Source organism: Triticum aestivum, chromosome 3D (genome assembly GCF_018294505.1).
Source record: "Triticum aestivum cultivar Chinese Spring chromosome 3D, IWGSC CS RefSeq v2.1, whole genome shotgun sequence".
Taxonomy (NCBI): domain Eukaryota; kingdom Viridiplantae; phylum Streptophyta; class Magnoliopsida; order Poales; family Poaceae; genus Triticum; species Triticum aestivum.
In genome coordinates, this window is record NC_057802.1 from 412605716 (window position 1) to 412627459 (window position 21744).

At 43.7% G+C, this 21744-nt stretch overlaps 1 protein-coding gene across 5 annotated transcripts; it reads right to left on the bottom strand.

Annotated features, from left to right (window-relative positions):
* Positions 1-990: 990 nt before the first annotated feature.
* Positions 991-21369, bottom strand: LOC123079246 (protein TSS). 5 transcript variants are annotated; one of them, XM_044501976.1, is made up of 26 exons: positions 21233-21369; positions 19337-19439; positions 19171-19232; positions 18986-19078; positions 18825-18897; positions 17796-18158; positions 16367-16434; positions 16131-16262; positions 15367-15408; positions 14442-14966; positions 14207-14361; positions 13558-14110; positions 12814-12876; positions 12622-12723; positions 12212-12529; positions 12047-12139; positions 11788-11889; positions 11593-11697; positions 10076-10209; positions 8756-8939; positions 5804-5935; positions 5268-5380; positions 5002-5092; positions 1852-4241; positions 1700-1757; positions 991-1293 (listed from the first exon to the last, which is right to left on the bottom strand). In XM_044501976.1, the coding sequence occupies exons 2-24, from the start codon at positions 19395-19397 to the stop codon at positions 1998-2000; spliced, it is 5808 nt and encodes a 1935-aa protein (XP_044357911.1). In that variant the 5' UTR covers positions 19398-19439; positions 21233-21369; the 3' UTR covers positions 991-1293; positions 1700-1757; positions 1852-1997. The 5 variants fall into 5 exon arrangements, with proteins under 5 accessions (XP_044357911.1, XP_044357910.1, XP_044357912.1 ...); XM_044501975.1 differs by lacking the exon at positions 21233-21369 and adding an exon at positions 20415-20692; XM_044501977.1 differs by lacking the exon at positions 21233-21369 and adding an exon at positions 20415-20692 and having other exon boundaries at positions 1700-1779.
* Positions 21370-21744: the final 375 nt, after the last annotated feature.

Sequence of the window (21744 nt, forward strand, 5' to 3'; positions counted from 1 at the left end):
TATCTCAGATTTGCTCATTTTCGGTCCAGAATTCCAGCTGTCGGCATTCTCCTTCTTCATGTAAATCTTGTAAAATAAGAGAGAAAAGGCATAATAATTGTATCTTAAAGTATAATAACAGCCCATAATGCAATAAATATCAACATAAAAGCATGATGCAAAATGGACGTATCACCCTCGGCAACGGGGAGGTTGAGCTAGCGGAGCGCCGACGAGCAGTGGAGGGAGCCTTGACGAGCTCCTCCATCCTTCCCAAGCAGCATGCCCTTCTCGGCACTGCTCTGAACCAGTTTTGGTCCGCCGAGGCTGGTGTCATGGAGGTGTTCCGCGACCTAGCTAAAGGCTTCGAGGTATGTTTAATATGCAATTTGTGTTTGCTTACGGTTTACACGCCAAGTACTCTTAAGTATACCCAGTAGCCCTTAAGTATACCCAGTAGCCCTCTCGGAGGATGTAAAGACATCGTCCAAGGACCTCACGAAAATGCTTTGCTTCTAAAAAATTGCATTACCTAGCTAGCTGCTACCTCCTGCTCCTCACATCCGCCCCGACGCTCCTCGTCCTGCTCCACGGTGGCACCATCACCGGCAAGACGCGTGCGCTCCTCCTCTGATGCGGCACCTCCGTCCCAACCCGCGCCTCGTATGCGAAGGACCCAATTACAATATTTTTTTTGCTTGTAGGGGGCTTTATGCTATTTTGCATGGACATGAAAAGATTTATGCGGGATTTGTTCTGCCGACACACATGTCATCCCGTAAAAACGTTTTATAGTATCCTCTAAAACGATTTTACAGGGCGAAGATTTACGGGATCTGCTAGAGATGCTCTTAGCTATCTGCTCGACGAGGCCGCATTGAGTACATTGCGAAGGCAATAGTGGGACTCTTTTTGATGATCACAAAGATAATTTATTGAAGGGGAGCTGCTAGAGTACGTTTTTTTGGTTCAAATCTTCTATCACAGAAAATTTATTGGGGAGAACAGAGCTGCCGGAGATGCTCTTATTACTATTCTCATCATCAAAAGAATAACATTAGTTTCTCTCACAAAAGACACGAGAGGTTATTTCAGGATGCAGGAGCAAACAAATTTCTAAGTTTCTAGAAGCTAAGTTCCATACGACCAAAATTTAGCCAAAATTTTGGAGGAAAATATTCTACTTAGTCTATCAAAATTGTAGCAAAGAATCAGTCTGCCATGTATTTTTTGCTAACACTTCCACCTTTTATTGGTTCCGGATCTCGCAAAACTCTCGGCAATCTGCTACACTCCACACGGAATTGTCGACACCTGAGAGCAACGTGTGAACAGAGAACAGTTAGCACATCACTACAAGAAAAGGTAGCGTGGAAGCTGCAAATAAAACAGCAAGAAAACATGCTGTGCTATGCTACTATTAATACATGAAAGATATAACATGAAAACTTTGTACTTTAACATTGGCTGAACTGAGAAAATAAGGTAAGTTTTCTCCTACCCATCCTTTTATTGGAGCAGTGACTAACTAACCCCCTCTTTACATGTGTGATGACTGTGTAGGTTCCAAAGGTGCTTCAAAGAACACTGATCTTTTTATAAATGCTTATAGCAAAATGTAATCATTACCAAGAACTACATCCAAAACTGATCCGTATATGGGGTACAAACAAATTCAACATGTAACAGGCTAAAATGATAACTGAGAAGGGAGCCATACCTTATTTGAAGTCGGAAAAGAAAACACATTTATCTTTTCAGAGTAGCTTGGATCAAATCTAGAAAATTTGAAATCGACACCTAGCATATTAGATGATTGAGATCTATAATAGGGGAGCAAAAAGTTCTTAAAATATCTGTAAGAATGATTACCTGGAACACTGAAGGAGCATTGTTGCTGCCTTCCGAATGCTCAGATAAAAATAAGAGTCACATTTCAGTATTTTTCAAATGGAGATCCATCGAATTCTCTTTGGGTAATAATGTCATAGGTAAATATTTGACTGGTGGAATATTCCTCAGTCGCCAGAAGAAACTACTTCAGCAGAAGAAACGCCCGATGGCTTGAAGATATCACTCTCTCTGACTACTCTGTTGAAGTCAAGCTTGAAGGAACGTGCGCTATATGTCTTGTTAAGCAAACTTATCGGGATCCTCAGAGTTTGCTTTCGCCTGCTTTTCCCCTTTACAAATATCCTAAAGCTACCCTCATCTTCATTCTTCATGTTGCCCCCCAGTTTCGTTCCACCAATATCAAATATGCTGTCTCCTGGCGTGTGAGGATTAAGTGCAGCATTAACAGCATCCTTCAACCCTTTATCATGTTCCTCTCCCAAAATATTATTGCGGATCAAATTACCACTGTCTACCTCCACAGGGACCTCCATTTCCTCCTTTACTGCAACCATATTGTTGTCCAGTGAAGGTCCTATACTAACAACAGCTGCATCAGATAGGACGTGTGAATCTGCTATTGACTGAGAAATAGTGTCAGCAACATGTGGGCTGGGGGTGTAAGCGACTGGATGATTGTTTGACCATGCTGGTCCAGGCACAAACTCAGATGCAGCTGGGCTCATATAAGGTTGCCATCCATAATGGTTAGGGCGAAATATAGTAGTGTTCATGGGAAATGTGCTGCTTGGAACCATCTGCGATTGACTATATGGTGGATAAATAAATGGCACAGGATGCAAGAGATTAGGAGACCGAGGAGCGGGCGGGTACAAATGATGTGGGGATGTGCACAGAGGAGGACCGTTTGGCACCATATTTGAATGTCCAGGATGCATGGAGATATTCATAGGCCAAGGGCCGACGCTTGGAACGGCACCTGGTGGTGGGAGACCGACACTTACAGCAATTGGGCTAAGGATAGCTGGAGGAGACGGATTGAATGGAGGTGCAGCAGCAGATAGCTTCTTATTAGATATCTCTCTTATATCAATATTACTTAGAAGCAAGTCAGGCTTTGACTTCTCACTTTCAACACCTCCAACGCCTTCCTGCATATTTATTGTATGCTCTGAGACTGTAATAGGTTCACTATTAGTAGGTAGAGATTCTTCAAGAAATTGTATGCCAGATTTTCCACTCTTTTCAGCTTCTGTGGGTACTGTCGAATCTGAGAACTCAGTGGCAGCACCAAAATTGTCACTACTTGTTGGTTCTTGATCTTTGTTATTGAATAAGGTCGTGTCTGTTTTACTATCTGCAGGGCCAATGCCAGGAGGTTTCTCATTATCTGCTGTTATCTTATCTGGTAAACTATCTTTCTCGGTGTTGTCAATATCATGTTCCCTATGTGACTCTTCTCTTTTTTCTGAATGCTGCATTTCTGCTGGCACAATGTTTACCTCTTTGGAATTATTGGTACTTGAGGACACGGACCTCTGGTCCACTTGAACTGCATCTACCAAGGAATCCTTCATTTCTTGTGCGATAATTTGACCAAGTGATGGTTGCAGTACATCATCTCTAGGTTTTTGTATTTGAGTCTTGGCTATTGTACCTGGACGTGCCAATGCAACATCTTTGTATGATGGTGGGTTTCCAGTACTTTCAACCCAAGGTCCATGTGGCTCACTTCCTTTCAGATCTGCTGAACGATTGTGTACATGTGAATAAACTATTTGGGATTCTTCTTTACCACTCATCTGCTCTGTGATCCTAGAAGTATCTTGCACTTCCGCGGATGCTGTCCCTGGCTTAACCCGGTAGGTCATAGCCTTGTATGTCTTACGACCAAACCTGGCACTTGATGTCTGAACTTTCATATGCTGCTGAGGATCTGTGTATGCTGCAGGTACGACAGTTCTCTTCTTTAAGAAGTAATAACGGTTATTTGAATAGGAATTCCTTGGCTTATATTGGGAAGCATCTGTTGGAGCATGATTTTCAGGGTCATATCTTCTGATGGCAGTACGGTAATGCTTTATCTGTTTACCTAAAACTGCCGCTGATTTAGGTCTTTGAACAGGCTGCCAGCCATCATCCTGTTCTAGTATTTCATCTTCAAAAACTTCCTCAGGTGCACTGATGTTCACCTCAGATCTCTCTACCAGCTGTTCAGAAGGTGGTGAAGCCTCCAAGGCTAAAGGACTCTCTTTAACCTCAGTTTCAGGAATATCCATGATATTAGCACTATCATCTTGCAACGGCTCATTAATTTGTTTTTCCTCGTCTTTGATTGCAATAGCAGAATCTCTTGGAGATATATCAGGACTTGCTACGTTTGAATTCTCACTCGAATGTGATAAAACCTGACAGGATGAGTATACAATGAATAAATTCGAAAGTGCCATGTACAGTATTGCTAAAATACCAAAGGTCAAGTTACTCCAGTGGTAACATGAATGTTTTCACAGAAGGAAAATGTAGTGTAACTTTAAGCATCATGAAAAAAAGGAAACCAGGTTCATTGAGTTCCAGGTACACAGGATGGGCCGAATTGTGTGGTTTGAACACTGTCTGAATTGGTAGAACTGAAACTGTATAGACAAAGTAATCATCGAAATTACCTGACCAGATTATCTAACATACACACTTACACATTAGCGATATCAAATACAGTACTTGATTGGATAGGTTAGTATTAACCATAGATATTCAGTGAGCAGCTATCATGATAAGAGCTCCTTAGGGACAGAAATCATATTCGAACACTACAGAATAAATATGAGCCACCGGCACAGGCTCAATCCATGAAAGATACAAAAATTGGTTGCCCAATTAAGGAGAGTTTAATAGACTCTGGGGTAGAAAAACTATTTCTTCATAGAACTATGTAAACAGAAATATACTATTTTGCTGCCGGTTAGCAATATTAACAAGAACTGACTTTGTAGTGAACAATTGTAAGTCTCCCTTTTTCTCTTTGAGACACTGACCAATTGCATTGTGAGTTTAATTATTCATTTAACACTACTACACCATGGTAACCATTTCACGGCTCTGATTTCTGTCTTAATTAACCTTGTTCCTTAATGATGGCATAATCCAAAGTAAAAGTTAGCAACTAACCTTTATGCTTGAGTACCTCCTCTTGCCTGATTCAGAATCTCTTCCTTTGTTTTCTTTGTTGGGATTGATGTAATCAAGAAGATCAGATACACTGCAAGTGCAAACAAATACAGTCAATACAGCATCTGTATAGTCCAAAAAATGCACAGCATCTTAAATATCTATGATAACTGATACCAGCTTATGTGCTGTGCACTAGCTAGCACAACACAACAGAAGTTTCTCTAAGGATTAACTGTGATTTCATTGGCAGAACTAAATCGCACCTTAGGTGTCCTTTACTAGCTATTGATGCATCAGGTTTTCGAGTTCCATTGCGGGCAGCTTCTTGTTGCTCAATTACTTTCGATTCAAAGTATTCAAGCCAGGCTGCAGCATCCTGTAATGTGGAAGGCAACAATATTAAGGATGTCATTGTAAATAAATGAAAGGGGAACGATTCTCTTCATATAGCTAAGATAATAGTTCAAGTGGGAAAATAATCGAGGTACTTCTGTTACTAACTACTACCTCCGTTCCTAAATATATGTCGTATTTGAACTGCCACAACGGCATATATTTAGGAACGGAAGTAGTAGATGTCATTTGGGCATTGACTTGCTTTCGAATGCACAACTAGTATTACAGAAGTACTTTGATGGAAAATCTACTAATTATTTTCGTATTTAAAATAAAATACATTAGTTTATATTAGTGCTCAAAGTTAATTCTTTTATATAAAATGTATTCTAAAATGATATTCATTGGTAACAGAGGGGCTAGGTTTTCAGCATTTCAATAATATCACTTAGTAGAAGTAAACCTGAGTCCGAAGATCATCTGGTCCAAGCTTTGCACGAAGGATTTGCAAGGTTGTCTGCTCATGCTGAACACTCAACGAATAAGCTTCCATCAACGAGAGAGCAATGGCGATAGCATGGTAGCTTGCAGCAGTCTACATACAACAGAAGAATATGTCACTTGAACCTAATAGTTAATTATGGAAATGATTAAAAAAAAGAACTTCTTTCTGGGTCTGAAATGCATCGGGGCACAAAGCTTTTGCGTTTTCTTGAGTTGGGGCACATGTGAGCCAGCGCAGACACCCTGCGACGCTTCCTCAACTCGCTCCTCCGCACGCACGTCGCTGGTGCGTCCAGACACCGCCACCCCTGCAACCGCGCTCGGTCACCAGGGACGAGACTCTGCATCGCACGTGTTCGCGCGACAACCGAGGCCAGCCCCTCACCCAGTGCAGCAGTCGCCACCCCCGCCGCTGTGCTAGGTGGCTAGAGACGCGGCTGGTGAGACTGGTGCTGGTCACGCGCAGGGCCAGAAAGGTCTTCCCCCGCCAGCCTCCACGGCGAACCGGAGCACGAAGAGGACGTGGCTTCCACGACGCGAGGTGGCGCCGACTGCTCAGCTGGTCACGTCACTGGCGCTGCCGCCTCTGGCAGTCCGGCTTCATTCCGCTCTTCGCATTCGGACTTGGTGGTAGCGGCGCGTGACGTCTCGCCGGGACAGTCACATGCTCGTCATGCCCATGGCTGTGGCGGCTCACCCAGTTGCTGCAGGCGGCGAGTGGCCGACCCATTCCCATTCTTACAAATCCGCCCCAAATTTGGGTCGGATTTGCATCCACACTGACAGTAGACGGATCCGCTCTGGCCCCACGCGCCAGTGACCCAACTACCAGAGAGCCGGTCCTTTTTAATGCAAATGTGCCGGGGGGAGGGGAGTATCAACCCTCGCCACTGCCCATCGCCGACGCAAATGTCGTGGAAGTGGATCCCCGGGAAGCACGACCACGAGGTCGGCTCTTCCTCGAGGCGGCGCCGCTGCGGGAACACGTCTATGTCACCGTCGACCAGTGCCAGCGCTACTGGGACGAGGCCATCCCCGTGCCATGGCCCGACGTCCACCTGCCGAATGGGTGGCATCTGAACTCGGAGAGGGTTCCAGTGCCGGCCGTTCCGGCCTCGGGACGCGCGTGGTTAAGGAGATTTGCCGCCGTCGGGCTCAGCTCCCAATGACCTCCGCCACGAACCGGCGTTTGCCGAGGACTTGCTGCACTGGGACACATGGTTCTATTACGAGCATGACGCACAACGCCAGTTGTTCTTCGACGCTCTAGCGCCCCATGCTCCAGCACGTCCGCATCATGCGCGTGTTCGAGCGCACGAGCCGCCGCGCGGCCCGTAGTGAAGGAGGGGACGAGGCCTTCAAGAAGGTCCTCGAGGACTCCCCAGCTCGACAAGCTCGCCGAGTGGTCTGGCCTGCCACTAGCGCTGCTGGCCGAATCGGCTGTCGCGCCCGCGGCAGAACAGCAGGAGCCGTGGCCACTGACGTCGCTTGTGGGCACTCGTGGGGGTGGACGACCATAGTGCCTTGCTCGCTTGAGTGGCTGGAGCCGGAGCAGCAGGAGGTGCCAACCACGCCACCGCGCACGCCGGCGTCCGTGGCCATTGCACCAAGAGCATGGCCATATCCATGGCCGGTTCCGGTGTACATCGACCTAGTCGACGAGGACAAGGGTGACGACCAGTAAAGTAGATCTAGGTTAATAATCAAACCGAATGCTTCTCATAGTGATCCTGATGTAACTTCTTGGTTATGCAAGTATCCAACTAACTTGAAGCTCCATGCATGTACCAAACCGAATGCTCGTCATCGTGATTCTGCAATTTTCTTTTTGAGATTAGAACCATGGATGTGCACGCCACTATGTATGCACATAAAATGTGTGGCGCACAAGAGGGGACGAGCTTATGAGCTCACATCTATAATTGTGTAGGCTGGGAAAATCTCCAGCCACAAGGAGCACAAGCAAGTGTTTTCCCAAGAGGCACATTTATGTGAGGACCAAGGCAAGCAAGAAAGACCCGAAATCTGATGCGCGGAATCATACTCCCATGTTGTTGATGGATTTTTGTCTTGTCCCAGTGGTACTAGAATGAGTATGTGGATATGTAGTCGCGGGAACGTCACGTCAAGCTACCGGAGGATCTATAACACAAAAGGGGACACACAATATACCGAGGTTCAGCCCCCTAAGTTGGGTAAAAGCCCTACTTCCTGCCTTGGTCTTTTTTCTTATATGTGCGGATAATATAGGGGATCGTTTACAATATCACAGGGTACTCGACGAGTTGGGGTAACTCGACGAGATATGCTAGGTCTCAAATGGGAAGCATCGGAATCTCTACGTGGTGTAAAGGCTCTAGGCTAAGCGAAAACCGGATCCCTACTAGTATGTCCCTGTTGCCCTTATATAGCACCGGTATGCCGGTCCCCATGTCACCCCTTATATAGCACTGGTATGTCGGTCGCCATGTCAGTGCGTCAGGCATGTAGGTGGTAGGAATCCAGATTAGTATTCATATCCAAAACGTTCAGCCTTCCCTACGTATTGTAAGTTTCCTCCTTGGTCGGTGGTGCCTCTCTTGGTCTCCATGGCCCATATCTGGGCCTAGAGGGGTCCAATGATATGGTCTTGGCAACGCCTGGCCTTCAATAATTTGACTCATCATCGAGACATGTCTCCTGGAACTGACTAACAATTTGCTGATGATTTTTTGGCATTCACCACAACTTGTTAAGTCATTGAAGGTATCAACTTAAGATTTTCTGATTATTGTTTAAGTCAACAAGTGAGATTTGTAAAGAGGCACGAAATGAACATCTTTCATATTTAACAATTATCTCACTAACAAAAGCATGCCATTTGCCAGAAGAATTTTTAAAAAATTTCCTTAATGTTGAGAAAGAAAATTACCTGGATATGATCAGGCCCAAGTAATCTCTGGTTGCATTTTAAAGCTTTGTGCAAGTACCTAAGAGCTACATGCACATTGCCCAAGCCTTCCTCCATCATGGCTACATTAATATATGTTGCAGCTGTGTTTGGATGAGATGGCCCGCATGTAAGATGTAGAAGATATAATGCACGCTTGACGTACCTAATTTGCACCAAAGGTTAATTCTTTGTGTACACTGTAGCAATGAGTCTAAATCACTAGGATTGTGCACTGCAAGGAGTATCAAAAGGATAGCAGGTATAGCACCCTGTTGTTTATTCAGACCCTTAGGTTTTCACATAATGCAATAGCTTTGATATCCATGAAATAATCTTCAAGACAAGCTCATACACAGGTAAATAAACAATTATTGAATCTTCAGCCTTTAAAGATATACGAGCTTAAGGGAATTTGATCCATCCTCAAGAAGAGATTTACATGACAGCAATTAATAATTTAATAATTTGAGGCTGGAAGCAAATACCATACCATTTTTACCCTCTGCAATCTTGCCGAAGAATAAAAAAGATACTCCCTCCATTCACTATTATAAAATGTTCTAACTTTTTTCTGATTAGGATGTATATAGACACATTTTAGTGTATTCATTCACTCATTTCAGCCCGTTTGTCCATATTGAAATATCCAAAACATCTTATATTTGTGAACGGAGGGAGTACTACATATGCTTGTGGTTAAGCTAAAACATTAGGGAAACATATCACCACCTAAGGATTCACTTAGTATTTATGAGTTTGTAACATCTGCCAGCATTAGTTTGATGGTTATATGTTGACGGTATTCATGCTAGGGTCTAGTTATTTCAACTGTTGTAATTAACATTGATGGAGTGAGAGCTGAGAGATAGCACCTCAGACACAAAACTAAAATACAAAGAAATCGGACACTCAAGACGACTAAGCAACTAGTTCCTGCTCACTCTTAGCATTACTTTCATAAGACAAGATAAGTTTTGTAACCCAAATGATAAAGCATAGAGAGAGAACCAAATATGCACATTTGACATAATAATTTTGTGAAAAAAATAGTTTTAACGCGAGAAGATAGTAAAATATATTCTTGGCAGCAATAGCAAGACTATTTTATTTGGCAAACTTCATCAACTTGACATAGCACTTTAGTAGATATAAAATACCCTAAAGGAGGTCTCCTACTCTTTCAGATATATGCTACTTCTCTTCAAGTTACAGCTGGAGTGACTATTTTGCTCAGCCCTTGTGAAACTGTAGATTTTCTGCATGGAATAAAAAAGGTAGTATTTCATAAACTGAACTTACTTCAGAGCCAGTTCTGTGTGTTGTAAACGATAGTAGAAAACAGCAAGGTCTCCGTAACTCTTCATCGTATCAGGGTGATCAAGCCCAAGTTCCCTCTCGTTGATGTCTAGGGCCTTTTGCTGATATATTGTAGCCTGCAAATTTTTAGGTACATATTATACCGTGCCTATAGATAATTAAATGCTAGGATAGAAAAGTAGATCATGAGTTTGAAATAACTATCAAGCATTTTATGAGGCACCACAAACACACCGACATCCAAAGCATCAGTTCAGCTGCCTCCAGTGTTCTAAGTAACTAAACAGAAGGCATTAAAGCCCTAAAACAGGCCAAGATCAAGTTTCACTGATCTGATATGATAATGTACACTTGGGGTTTGTTCATTGTAACAAGCCGCCGAGCCTTACTAGGTAATTTTATATGGCATACGCAGAAAGTATTTGACAAAGGAGCCATTAGGGAAAATTAGATTATTTCTCATAATATGACATACAAGATACATGCATATTACATTTAAGCTGTTTAACTATCAATTGTCATTTTTAATTACATTGGCATCATGGGTAAGAAGATTAATGGTGACAGCATCATACGGGAATGGGAGGTAGAAGTGCAGAAAATTATTGAATCGTTATCGTTTACACAATTTCCATGAAGGTAATTTCATTATACATGCAGGACAAAAGATTAAAAGATTCCTATTTTGTAATTTAAAACACATGTATATGTGTCTATAACTGCAGATAGTAAAACTGTTTGGAAACAATACAGATCATTTATTTGCCTGCTCCAACGAACAACGGAAACCCATTAGTCACAGGTGAGTGTTAAGCGGTTGTGTGCTGGATTGGATAAATATTCCTGTCATATTGTATCTGAGATATCTCCAGTGCTGGGAGGGCATTTTGTGTCCATAACTCCATTGTACCGCCTATGTTTTCCTTGTTACTTGTAAAAATGGTCTTTGGGTGTCTTTTCTCAAAAACAAAATAGAACACTTGCTAGCACATTTCAACTTCACTAGTTATTAATATGCAGAAAAACTTTAGATCTGCTGATGTTGAAATGTGCAAAACACTGATAGTTGTAGTGATGAAATGCACAGAACACGGGTATAATGAACTTGGTAGATATAATGAAATGAAATGTGCAGAACACTGATAGAAAAACTTTAGATCTGCTGATCCTCCTAAAAATACAAGAAAATCTCAGTTTTATCAGAATTTGTTCTGTATCTTCCCTGCATATTCCTTCAGTGTTATAGTTAGTCTAACCCAATAACACTTCTTCCGCTCACATTGTAACTGAAGTATGCTTAGCAAAGAATGCTAAAAGTATATATTATTTCTAAGTTTAAACAAATATATACATAAAGAAAGTGCAATGGCGTAAGTCTTTATATCATCTCATGTTCAATAATCCTCACTTAACTAAACAGTGCTATCACTTCCATTGTCTTCAAAACATGCATAACAATTATTATAGACTATGTGCTGTGCAGCTGAATAACCATCTACCTGATTAAAATCACCAGTGTGGTACAAAACAACAGCTAGAAGGCTATAAGCTCCAGCCGTCATTCGATGATAGGGACCACACACCATTATGAGCTTGGCAAGGGCCTGCATTCATACATAGAATAATGTATGAGTCCCCAAGATATGACAGCTAGGGAATTGCCAAAAAGAAATGCACAAGATTTTACAAGGTACCTTGGTTCCATAATTAACAGCATCTTCAAGCTTACCCTTGTCAAGAGCTGTTTTAGAGGATTCTAGAAGTTGCCTTCCATCTGCAGATGAGCACGCAACTTGCTGCATTTTTGAAAAAACACGTCAGTTGTGTTTATGTGCCACTCATTATATCTACCAAGTTCTCAAAACACTGATAGTCATATGTGATGAACAAGCCATGACAGCACAATGTGATTTTTGTATGATAAAAACAATTGACTGAGAAAAATACTTTTACCTTATGTACGGGCACAAGGCTAATAATGTCCTGTTTGCAAAACGGGAAAGCAGAATCCATGACAAAATCTCGCGGTGCCAATTCAATGCCCACCTAAAAGCAACCTTTAATCTCAATAAAATGCACCGGGTGTGAGAAATGTTAAAAATATTAAAACATGTTTACCTTATGGCATAGTCCTCTCAATATAGCGTATTTCCTCACATCATCATAATGTTGCCCTGTGAGCTCATACTGGTATCGCTTTTTCAAGAAGGCAACAAGCCATCTCCACACCAGGGGATGCACAGCAGGAGAACTTCCAGAAAATTCCGATTCAGGAACACCAAGAAGTAAGTTCAGCACTGCAGCTATTGTTAATGCTAATTGTCTCATGTCTGAAGTAGCTGCAATAACAGATTGGACAATATGCTTGAATGCTCTCACTATCATTTCATGCACACAAAGGGACTGTACGTGTGAGAGCTTCTCTGAAAGTTTGACCTACATAGGGTATTCTTAGATTAGCACATATCAAGCACTAAAGAAGAAATGGCATCCATCATGTTCAAATGAAAAAATTGTTACAAACTTACAACTCGTCCTAGGGAGCGCATCTGTAGGCCCCTGGTATGCATGAAATCTGTCAATGTCCTACCATCAACAGGTGAAAGTTCCAAAGAACCAAAATCGGCAACCTAAATAATTTCTTGGTTAGCTATTATGCCTCTTGACTAAAAAGGATAAGCATGTGGGAACTTATTCATGTTTCATATAATGATGCATACCAGCTTAGGAAGCGCAACTTCATCATAGAACTTCAGAGCCATCTCAATCAACTCAGATGGTGACTGCGGAGCACAAGAGATTAGGCTATGAACTTTATGCACGATTAGTAGCTACGGATGACCGCTTGGTAAGCAAGCGTGCTAAAATAATACCAAGTGTGTTTCATACACTTAACTTTATTTGTAGAATTCAGAAGTGGATCCGACAAAATCAAAAAAGGTGAAAAAACTTGCATATCTGATGTTGTTTGAAACTACTAAATGCTGGTGTAAAAAACACTCGGCCACAGGCTAGCACCAGTGAAATTTTAATTTAGAAGAACAAGCGTCCTCACCCTGCCGAAGCGAGGCTTCGAACATGTGTAGGTTGGTTAACAGGGAAAGCATGCCCCCCTAGCAAACCGCACTATTATTTATCAACCCCTAGTGCGCCTGAGGTAGGCTACACAACTTGGAGGTTGCTAGTAGGGTAAGAACACATTTCATGAACCTCTCCACGGCATACCTTGATATCCCCAATATTAGCAAACAAAATATCACATGAACTGTAATGCTAACAGTTATATATGAATTGTATATGATTGCCAAAGATTAGTAATTGCAGTGGGAAGGAAACTCTATTTTAAATAGGACATTTATTTTCTGAAACTAAATGCTGAAATGAGGAGGGTATGAGTTGGATATGCAGAACACCAGAGGGCAGATGTGAAATCATCATTGCTATGAAAATTAATGAATTTCTACCTTCTGGTGGAGTCCTGTTTCTGAATCTTTCAACCTTGTAAAGGCGGAATCCAGTAATACATCCTTCAGCAAGAATTCATTCTCAGAGGTGATGCAGTCTCCTTGAAGCGGTTCAACAGATGATGGCTTGACTTTCTGGCTTTCCCCAGAGCTTGTTGTATCAGTCAAACTTTTGTTCCCTGATGAGGATCCCTTGCCAGAAGCATCAACTGCATTCTTCGGATGCTTAAGAGCTTTGAGAGGCTTCCCAAGCCCTTCAATCTTTGTCTCTTTCACATCTTTGTTTACCGTTTTCTTCTTTTCCTTCCCATCACCTTGTTTTTTGTCTTTGTCAGATTTTTTCAGATCTTGCAAGTGCTGAACCCAACACGCACCAAGTTCCCATCTCATAAATGATTGTTTATCAGTCTCCTCTTCCTCAAGATTTTGAAGACTTTCCTTCAACAAGTTCTCAGCATAAGTTTGTGCTGCAGTTAGTTCTTCCTGCCTATGACTTTGTGTTGGTAACTTCTTTTCTCCAGTTGCATTGGCTTCATTTAGGAGCATCCTCAAACTAAAAACAATAAATATATATAATAATGAAAAAATGGGATAAGCAGCATAAACTTCGTGGATAACTAGAAAAACAACACAAAGCATTGCTACCAACCTGTTAATGTTCAATGCATGAGCACCCCCTTCAGGTTGATCCGTGATATCAGCAGGCTTAAAAGAAGTCACAATAGTTTTCTCGTAATTGTTAACCTTTGCTACAGCAACATATCCACAGTATCTAATATTCACGATGCCCAAACTGTCAACATCCTGCAAATTAGAGAGAAAATTAAGAAAAGACACTCTTTTACCTGAATATGAGAAAGATCACCTTGATTTTGAACTTATACATGTGCAGCAGTGTTTTCATCTGCAGTTATTCCTTTCAAAAGGTTTCTCTCTGCAAGATGCTTAGAGTCCATTCCTGTGGCTCGGCTTCCATCTATCTTAGTGTCCAGCTTGCAGCTTGCATCTGAAGAATCTCTTGTGACAGTGATGCTAAAATTTCCCACCGTCTCAGAATGCAAGACCTCATCTATCTTGATTGATGTTGATACATCTGTACTCTCCATTACATGCCGGATGGCTGCAATACTTCTAAAGATGGCAACATCTACGAATAGGCTGTGCAGTAGGAATGCTCTCCTGTCACGAATTTCCCTCTCCTCAGCAGTTTTGCAAGGCATGGATGTGAGATACATGAACTCATCTGCCCATGGCAACATGTCACTTTTGCCATCCCTTCCCCAACCACCTCCATTGCCTCCCCAAGTTTCATCCTCAGCAGGAAGGGGAGGAAATATTGATGGTGACTGGGCAGCAATCGGAGGAACAAGCCATGTATTTGCACGATAACCATAAGGAAAATTTCCGAACTGCAACATACAAGCAGATATAGTTAGATCATGATGCAGCATTAGATAGGAAAACTGTTGTCTGATGGCGCATGGAACAGCTGGTTTACAAAAACATGATTCATTATCAAGCTGCACGTAAATATTTAATAATCAAGCGCAACATACAGAGGAGCACCAAATGGAAGATACTGAATATGAACATCAGCATAACTGTATAAGGTAGATATTTCTAGAAGACAACCCAAATTATTGTCTGCTACTTAAAGTGCATTAAAATATGTTCCACTCCTTTTCAGATGAATCATTATGCCCAAGCACACAATAATACAAACACAAAGTCACGGTCTTGTGAAAAGTTTCCATTGAATTTAGAAAAAGATAGGTACAGCAAAACACCCAAAAAGGGGTAACAACATACCTTGTTTCGTTCCAAAAATGCCTTCATAAGATCCTCGTATGCCTAATATATATGGAAACACCACAAAGGGTTAAATTCATATAACAAGGTCACAGAAAAGAATTAGAGATACGAAAAATGAGACCACACAGTTGTTTACAGAAATACTTAAATGGTGCTATAAAATTGTTGGCAATTAAGAACCACAAGTAGTTTCTAGAATAGGAATTTGACACTGTGCCACTGTACAGTTTTGGCAAATTCCATTTTCAAAAACTACAACAATGCACTGGCATGCTCAAGTATCAAATTATCAGTACGTAGTTTCAATCTAAACAAGTGAAATTGTGAGTTAAGTAGTCCTCCCATACCCGCCAGAAAATACAGCAATGCAGATAGTTATTTTCAGCAGTATAAACTTGAAAGGTGAAGGACTCGGTGCTGCTGCCAAAATAGACTTTGCCAATTCAAATATCTTGCAGCTGAGGGAAGTTAGGAATTTTATCCTAATTATGCTTCATCTTCTCTCAGTTATTACTGTACAAAAACATACACACAACACAAATGTTCACACGCATATATACATTAAAATAGATTCAAAATCAAGCTGTTATTTACTACATTCGTCTCTAAAGCATATATCAGTTCATTGGTCCAGAAGTGGCTACAGCTTTAAGTGGGATATTTAATAACAAAGGTAATACAATAATGAATGCAAGATTATTAGACAACAATTTATATTACCCTAACATAAAAGCTATAACCAGAATGTGAGATAAACGAACATTATCGAATGCTCTGCTGAGATGCCTCAATAGGTCGACAAGATTGTGGCACAAAACACGCTGTTTCCCAAAACTAAAGAACCCCTTTCTCCGAGCTTCAACAATGACAAATTTCCCATTACAAAGCTTTGCCTGAAATACAGCCAACAGTTCTCCAATTAGGACACATGTGATGTACTTAGCAGGGATCTTAGCGCAAAAGTGCTGTCAAAGATACAACTATTATCCATTATTACCTCAAGGAAGAAGAGATGGTCATCAGACGGTTGCTCCTCCTGTCGAGGTTGAGTCACTCGCTTTATAACTGATCGAAAGAGTTAAAATAACTCAGCAAACGGAAGAATTTGCCTCGCCAGAGAAATGTTCAGCTCTACAAAGTTCAAGCTGATATCTCATGCTTAGCATTCAAAGTAATGAGGAAAGTGTTAAATTGCATGAACTACCATCTCAAGGACAAACCATGGTGAAGCCAACAGCAAAGATATATGGACAAATAGGTCAAGGCAGAGGTTCCAAATATAAACTGAGGCTGCAAAAATTTCCCAAGTCATATTGTTTGATTCAGGACCCTGTTAGTTCCATTTCAAATGTTGGCAGTACTACAGCACCTTAATGTTCTTTTGTTGCGAATAAGTTTAGTAAAACAATTAGCATCGGGCATCCCATTCTGATCTGGCGTCCCCATGGGCCCCACGCACCGCTCATGTGGTCCCTAAGCGTCTAAGTCTTATCTCTGCACGAGTTTGCCGCCACTCATTCCTCTTCGGCGAGGACCGCGACCGCATCATTCTGTTCCCCCTCTCTTTTTCCCCAGCGCCTCAACCTCCGCTGCTGCAACCTCAGACCACCGCACTGCCAGGCTGCGCCGTTGCTGCTACAAACCCCTCAGATCACTGCGCACCCAGACTGCTACTGCTGTTGCTATCGCTACTGTAAGGCGGTGCTACGACGGTGATCACAAGGTGCTGTGATGCTGACCACCGGGTGATGCGACGGTGACAACCATGTTGCGGTCAGCGGCGACCGCTGCTACAAGCGCGCGGAATGGTGCTGCTACGGCGACGGCTCCTGCTGCGAGCCAGGGCCACACTATTGCAACGGCGACGACCGGGTGCTGTGAGCGGCGACGGACACTACTAAGAGCATCCAGGCGTGGTGCTATGACCGTGACGTCAACTGCTGCGAGTCGGACAGCCTATGCTACAACGGCGACGGCAACCGCTGCGAGCCGGACGCCCAATGCTGCGACCGGCACGCTCTGCAGCAAGCACTGACGGGGGATGCTGCAATGACAGCGGGGCGGTGACGCCCGCTGCTACGAGCGCCGGCTAGGGATGCTGCGATGACGGCAGGGCTGGCGAGAGCGAGCCGGCTGGCGCTGCTGCTGGCTGTGCTGCATACATGGAGTGCGATGCTGTGAGCCGGCAACGGCGAGGCTCTTGCGGGCGTGGGTGGGGCGTTGCGAGCGAGGGGAGTGGGGGTAGGCTCCGTGCGCCCATGTAAGCGTGAGATGTGGGCACCGTCTCTTCCACATGGGCACCGTCTCTTCCCCGTGGAGCATTGGCCATAAGTTTACGGTTCGAGTCAGTAGTCATGAAACTGAAGAGTGAAACAGAGAGATCAACTACAGGGTTTTGGTGAGGCTGTGAGAGAGGTTCTACTTACAGTGGAGGGGCGGTGAGAGGTTAGCAAGAGAGAAGAACTCGTAGAACGCTCCAAGGCGGGGGCATGCACCGCTCATCTCCGCTTCCAGCTCCGCCGAGACCGCGTCCTCCTTGGCCGCCGCTGCATCAGCATCCTTTGCAGCTGATTCCTTCGGCAGGGGCGGCGGTGAGCCCGTGCGGCGCCCGCCCGAGGAGGCCGCTGCTGCGGGCTTGGAGCTGGAGTTGGAGGGCTCCTTGGTGGCATCAGCATCCTTGGGGGATGGAGGAGGTGGAGGAGGTGGCGGAGAGCCGAAGGAGGCGGTGCACGCAACGATGTCCAGCAGCCGCCGTATGTGCACCAACGCGCTATCCTCGTCATACTCCCCTGCATTGTGAATTTTTAGAGTTTAAGATGTAGGGTTTATGTATGGTTTATCTCTAGAAACTATAGAAGAGAATTTAATAGTAACTCTAAGATATATGGAAATCGAAGACAAAATGATGCAAATGAAGGTGCAGTCAGGTGTATAGGTGCGCAATGGTACAATTTACAAAGCACACGTCTACAAACAATGGGTTTAACCAATCTAAGGGCATCTCTAATCCAACCCCAAAAGTTAACTTCAAAAACCCGCTCTTAAAACCTAACTACCAAAAAATCCTGTGTTTTTGGTTGTTGCATTCAAATCTAACTCCAATAAAGAATGCATTAAAATTAAAGTTGTATAACATAAATTTAGCCATCATCTATGTTAAAAACATCTACTGTTTGCTAACTATTATAGCAAACAACCCTACAAATAATAAAATTTACTCTGGCACGTGGCTAGGGTTTTGGGGACCGAATTGTGTGGCAGCAGTGGAAGCCAAAATGTTGGAAGGGGAGGGTTGTTTTTTGGGTTAGCCAAAAGGCTTCTGGGAGTTATGCGCGTTTTGGGAATGGATTAGATGAACTTAAGTAAAAAAGGTTTGGGGGAATCAGAAACTTATTTGGGTTCGATTAAAGATGCCTTGAGAAAATAAATCCTTATTTTGCAGACATAAGATGTACCTTCTACCAGGGTGAGAGTATATGGCTTCAGTGTCGCAATATCGGCGCCATCCTTCAAGTGACCATCACGAGTCTGCCGACAAATGAAATAATATAACAGGATTGAATTGCTGTTCGCTGCGGTAATATAGTATGGAGAGAAAAAGAAACGTTATAAATACCTCATGCAAGAGGGAGTAGTTTGTGATTGCACAGGTGGCGGTGTTGACGCAGAGCAGCCTCCTTACATCAATGATCCTGTCCGTGGAAATTCCCTGCACCAAGCAAAGAAGGAATATTTGTTGCTGAAATCATGCATCAAGGAAAACAAACAGTGCAGAAGAAGTGAGGTAGCAAGAAGCTAAACCTTGAGAATGACATCGGACTGATCCGGGAGGTTGACAGTGATATCAATGGCCACAGGGAGCACTAGTAATTCATCAAAGAAATTTGCAAATGATCAGCTCAAGCAAGCAACTATCTACTCCGACTATTGCAAGCAAAAGCCAATCAAGGTGTCATGGCAACAATACCTTTCTCATCTTTCTTCTTTTTCTCACCCTTGGCCTTGCCACGCTTGCTCTTGGGCGCCATGGGCGCGCCAAACGGTGAGCAAGCTCAGCACAAGATGCCCACCTAGACCAAACAGTAAAAAATAAAATTAAGTTGGAGTAACAACCACTACCTAGACATGTGGCATACGTTAGAAGGAACAGAGTAGAAGAGAGTGATGGTGGTTGCACAAGTAGGGCTAGAAAACTGAAGTTAGGACAAAACAGGGAGCTGTCCTTGATATGTGTATAACTGTATATATACACACTACATAGACGTGAAAGAGACACAGTTACACACCACGACACAGGATTGACCAGAAAAAGATGTACCAAAGGTGAGAATGAAGTGCAAGCAACAATGGTTGCGTTAACGCCATAACATCAATTCAAGTCGACACTATTTTTACCTCTTGTGATTCCAAAATGAGATAATTGCGCGTAATGATATATAGATGGTACAACTAACCGAAATCCAAAAGAAAATCATCAAACTCTACGAAGGGATAAGTATAAGGTATATTAGCAGAACCAACGGACGAAGTTACATCTAGTCCATTGAAGAAGAAAAATCGCTTCAACATAAATCTGCGCAAATGATGGATAGAAAGAACGCAACTACAGAAGGGTGCACAAACAGTAGGGGACTGAAATTCAAACCATGCCTGCAAGTGCAACGATGGACATAGAAACAGACTCAAGAAGTCAAGATGCTAGTTTACCATGACATGGGCAGACATGCTCAAAATTGTGGATTCCGCATAATTAATTCACAATAAGACAAAGATGCTTTGGAAATTGGAAATATACACGACCGTAGCAAGGATATCCAATTTCAAATGCACACAATAGGAACAATTTAAGAGGGCATGGCTGAGAAGCAGTGTTTGCTGTTCCATGCTCACACTGCACAACGAGGGAGGCAAGAACAATGTTATGCGCATAAGCATGCATATAACCAGGGATACCGATTAAGCGCACACTAAAATGAAAATTGCCAAGAAAAGGCCACACGCAAAGAAGACATAGAAACCAAATAATAGCAGCTCCAACAATTTACCAATGGCCTGGCGCTCAGCTGCTCTTGACAGTATACCGGCAAGGATGAACTGACGGCCACAGGAAGCAAAGAAGGTCAATTTCCCAAGCAATCAGCTAAGGTAAGGAGAGAGGCAGCTGGGCTGAGGTAGGTGCACTGTCTACAAGCTAGGCATTACTGGGATGGAGGTGCAGGAGCAGAAGGGGCAGCAGTAGTGAGCAGAGGAGCCTAAGAGAGGGAGGGAAAGATAACGAAAGGGGTTGTGGGCGGGGTTGATAAGGGTGGAATGGTGGAGATTTAAGATAGGGTCCTCATTGGCCCGGTCCGGTTCTCCTTCCTCTCTTTTTTTGCTGAAATGAAATGCCGGTCCGGTTCGCTGGAAATCGTCGTACGGTGGGCCAGTGACGGAGCCGCGCGTTACCGTTTTGTCGCCGTCTCATCATCAGAGATCGTGCTCCGTGGTTCAGGACATGGAGGAAAAATTTCTTCGGCGGCGGGCCAGATTCGCGGGAGAGGATGGCGGAGGACGGGATGGAGTTCCCCGCCCGACGGAGAACCGAACCCCTCTCTCTCTCTCTCTCTCCGCCGTCGGCATCCAGGCCGTCGCCGCGCTGCCCGGCGAGCTCGTCTGCCGCATGCCAGGTTCGGCCGCCACGCCCGAGCTCGGCCTCGTTCCTCTCCGTGCTCTGCCAGCTAGCTCCTCTCCGGCATCGAGCTCCTCTGGCCTCCTCCTATGCCCGTGCCCCCGTTTCGCGCCGCCATCTCCAACCCCACGCGATGCAGAAAAACGGGATCGAGAGAGCAGACCAGAGGGAAAGAAGAGAGGAGAAGGGCACCACCTCGACGCCGGCCCGTGCTCACGCCGCGCACGAGCTTTTCCTCGCGCCACCAGCCAGCCATCATCCTGCTGCCGAGGACGAGGCCGACCGTACGCGATGCGCTCAGGAAGACAAAGGAAGACATGGGATGGATTTGGAAAATTACCGCAACGGGGAAATATCATGTGCTACCGAAAATGTGAACATGGTTCTACCCGCGCCACGCGAATAGTAAATCTGCGCGTTCACCGTCACGATGTTTTTGCAAATAGACCTTGTGCTTTTAGGTAATCGAACCTGCAATCCTCGTGTTAAGTAAATCCGAACCAGTACGTGTGAGATCAAAGAAAAAAACAGCGACCCGCACTATCCTGCCTCCCCCGATCCCATCTCCACTTCCAGCGCGCCTGTAACGTGCCTGATCTAGATCTACCAGCAGGAGAAGGAAGAGGGGAAAGGGGGCAGGTAAGGATGCCAGAGGAGGAAGAACAGCTTCGCTCCAATATTAGTTTTACAGATAATTCTCGATGCCT

Bases quoted from the DNA above. Each gene is read 5' to 3' on its own strand.
- LOC123079246 (XM_044501976.1), bottom strand. From the start codon at position 19,397: ATGGCGCCCAAGAGCAAGCGTGGCAAGGCCAAGGGTGAGAAAAAGAAG. The intron at 11,890-12,046 runs GTAAAAGTATTT...TCAAAAATGCAG, and splicing joins GCCTTGTGCCCGTACATAAG to CAAGTTGCGTGCTCATCTGC. The intron at 5,936-8,755 runs GTAATTTTCTTT...TGTTGTATGTAG, and splicing joins TTGGGCCTGATCATATCCAG to ACTGCTGCAAGCTACCATGC.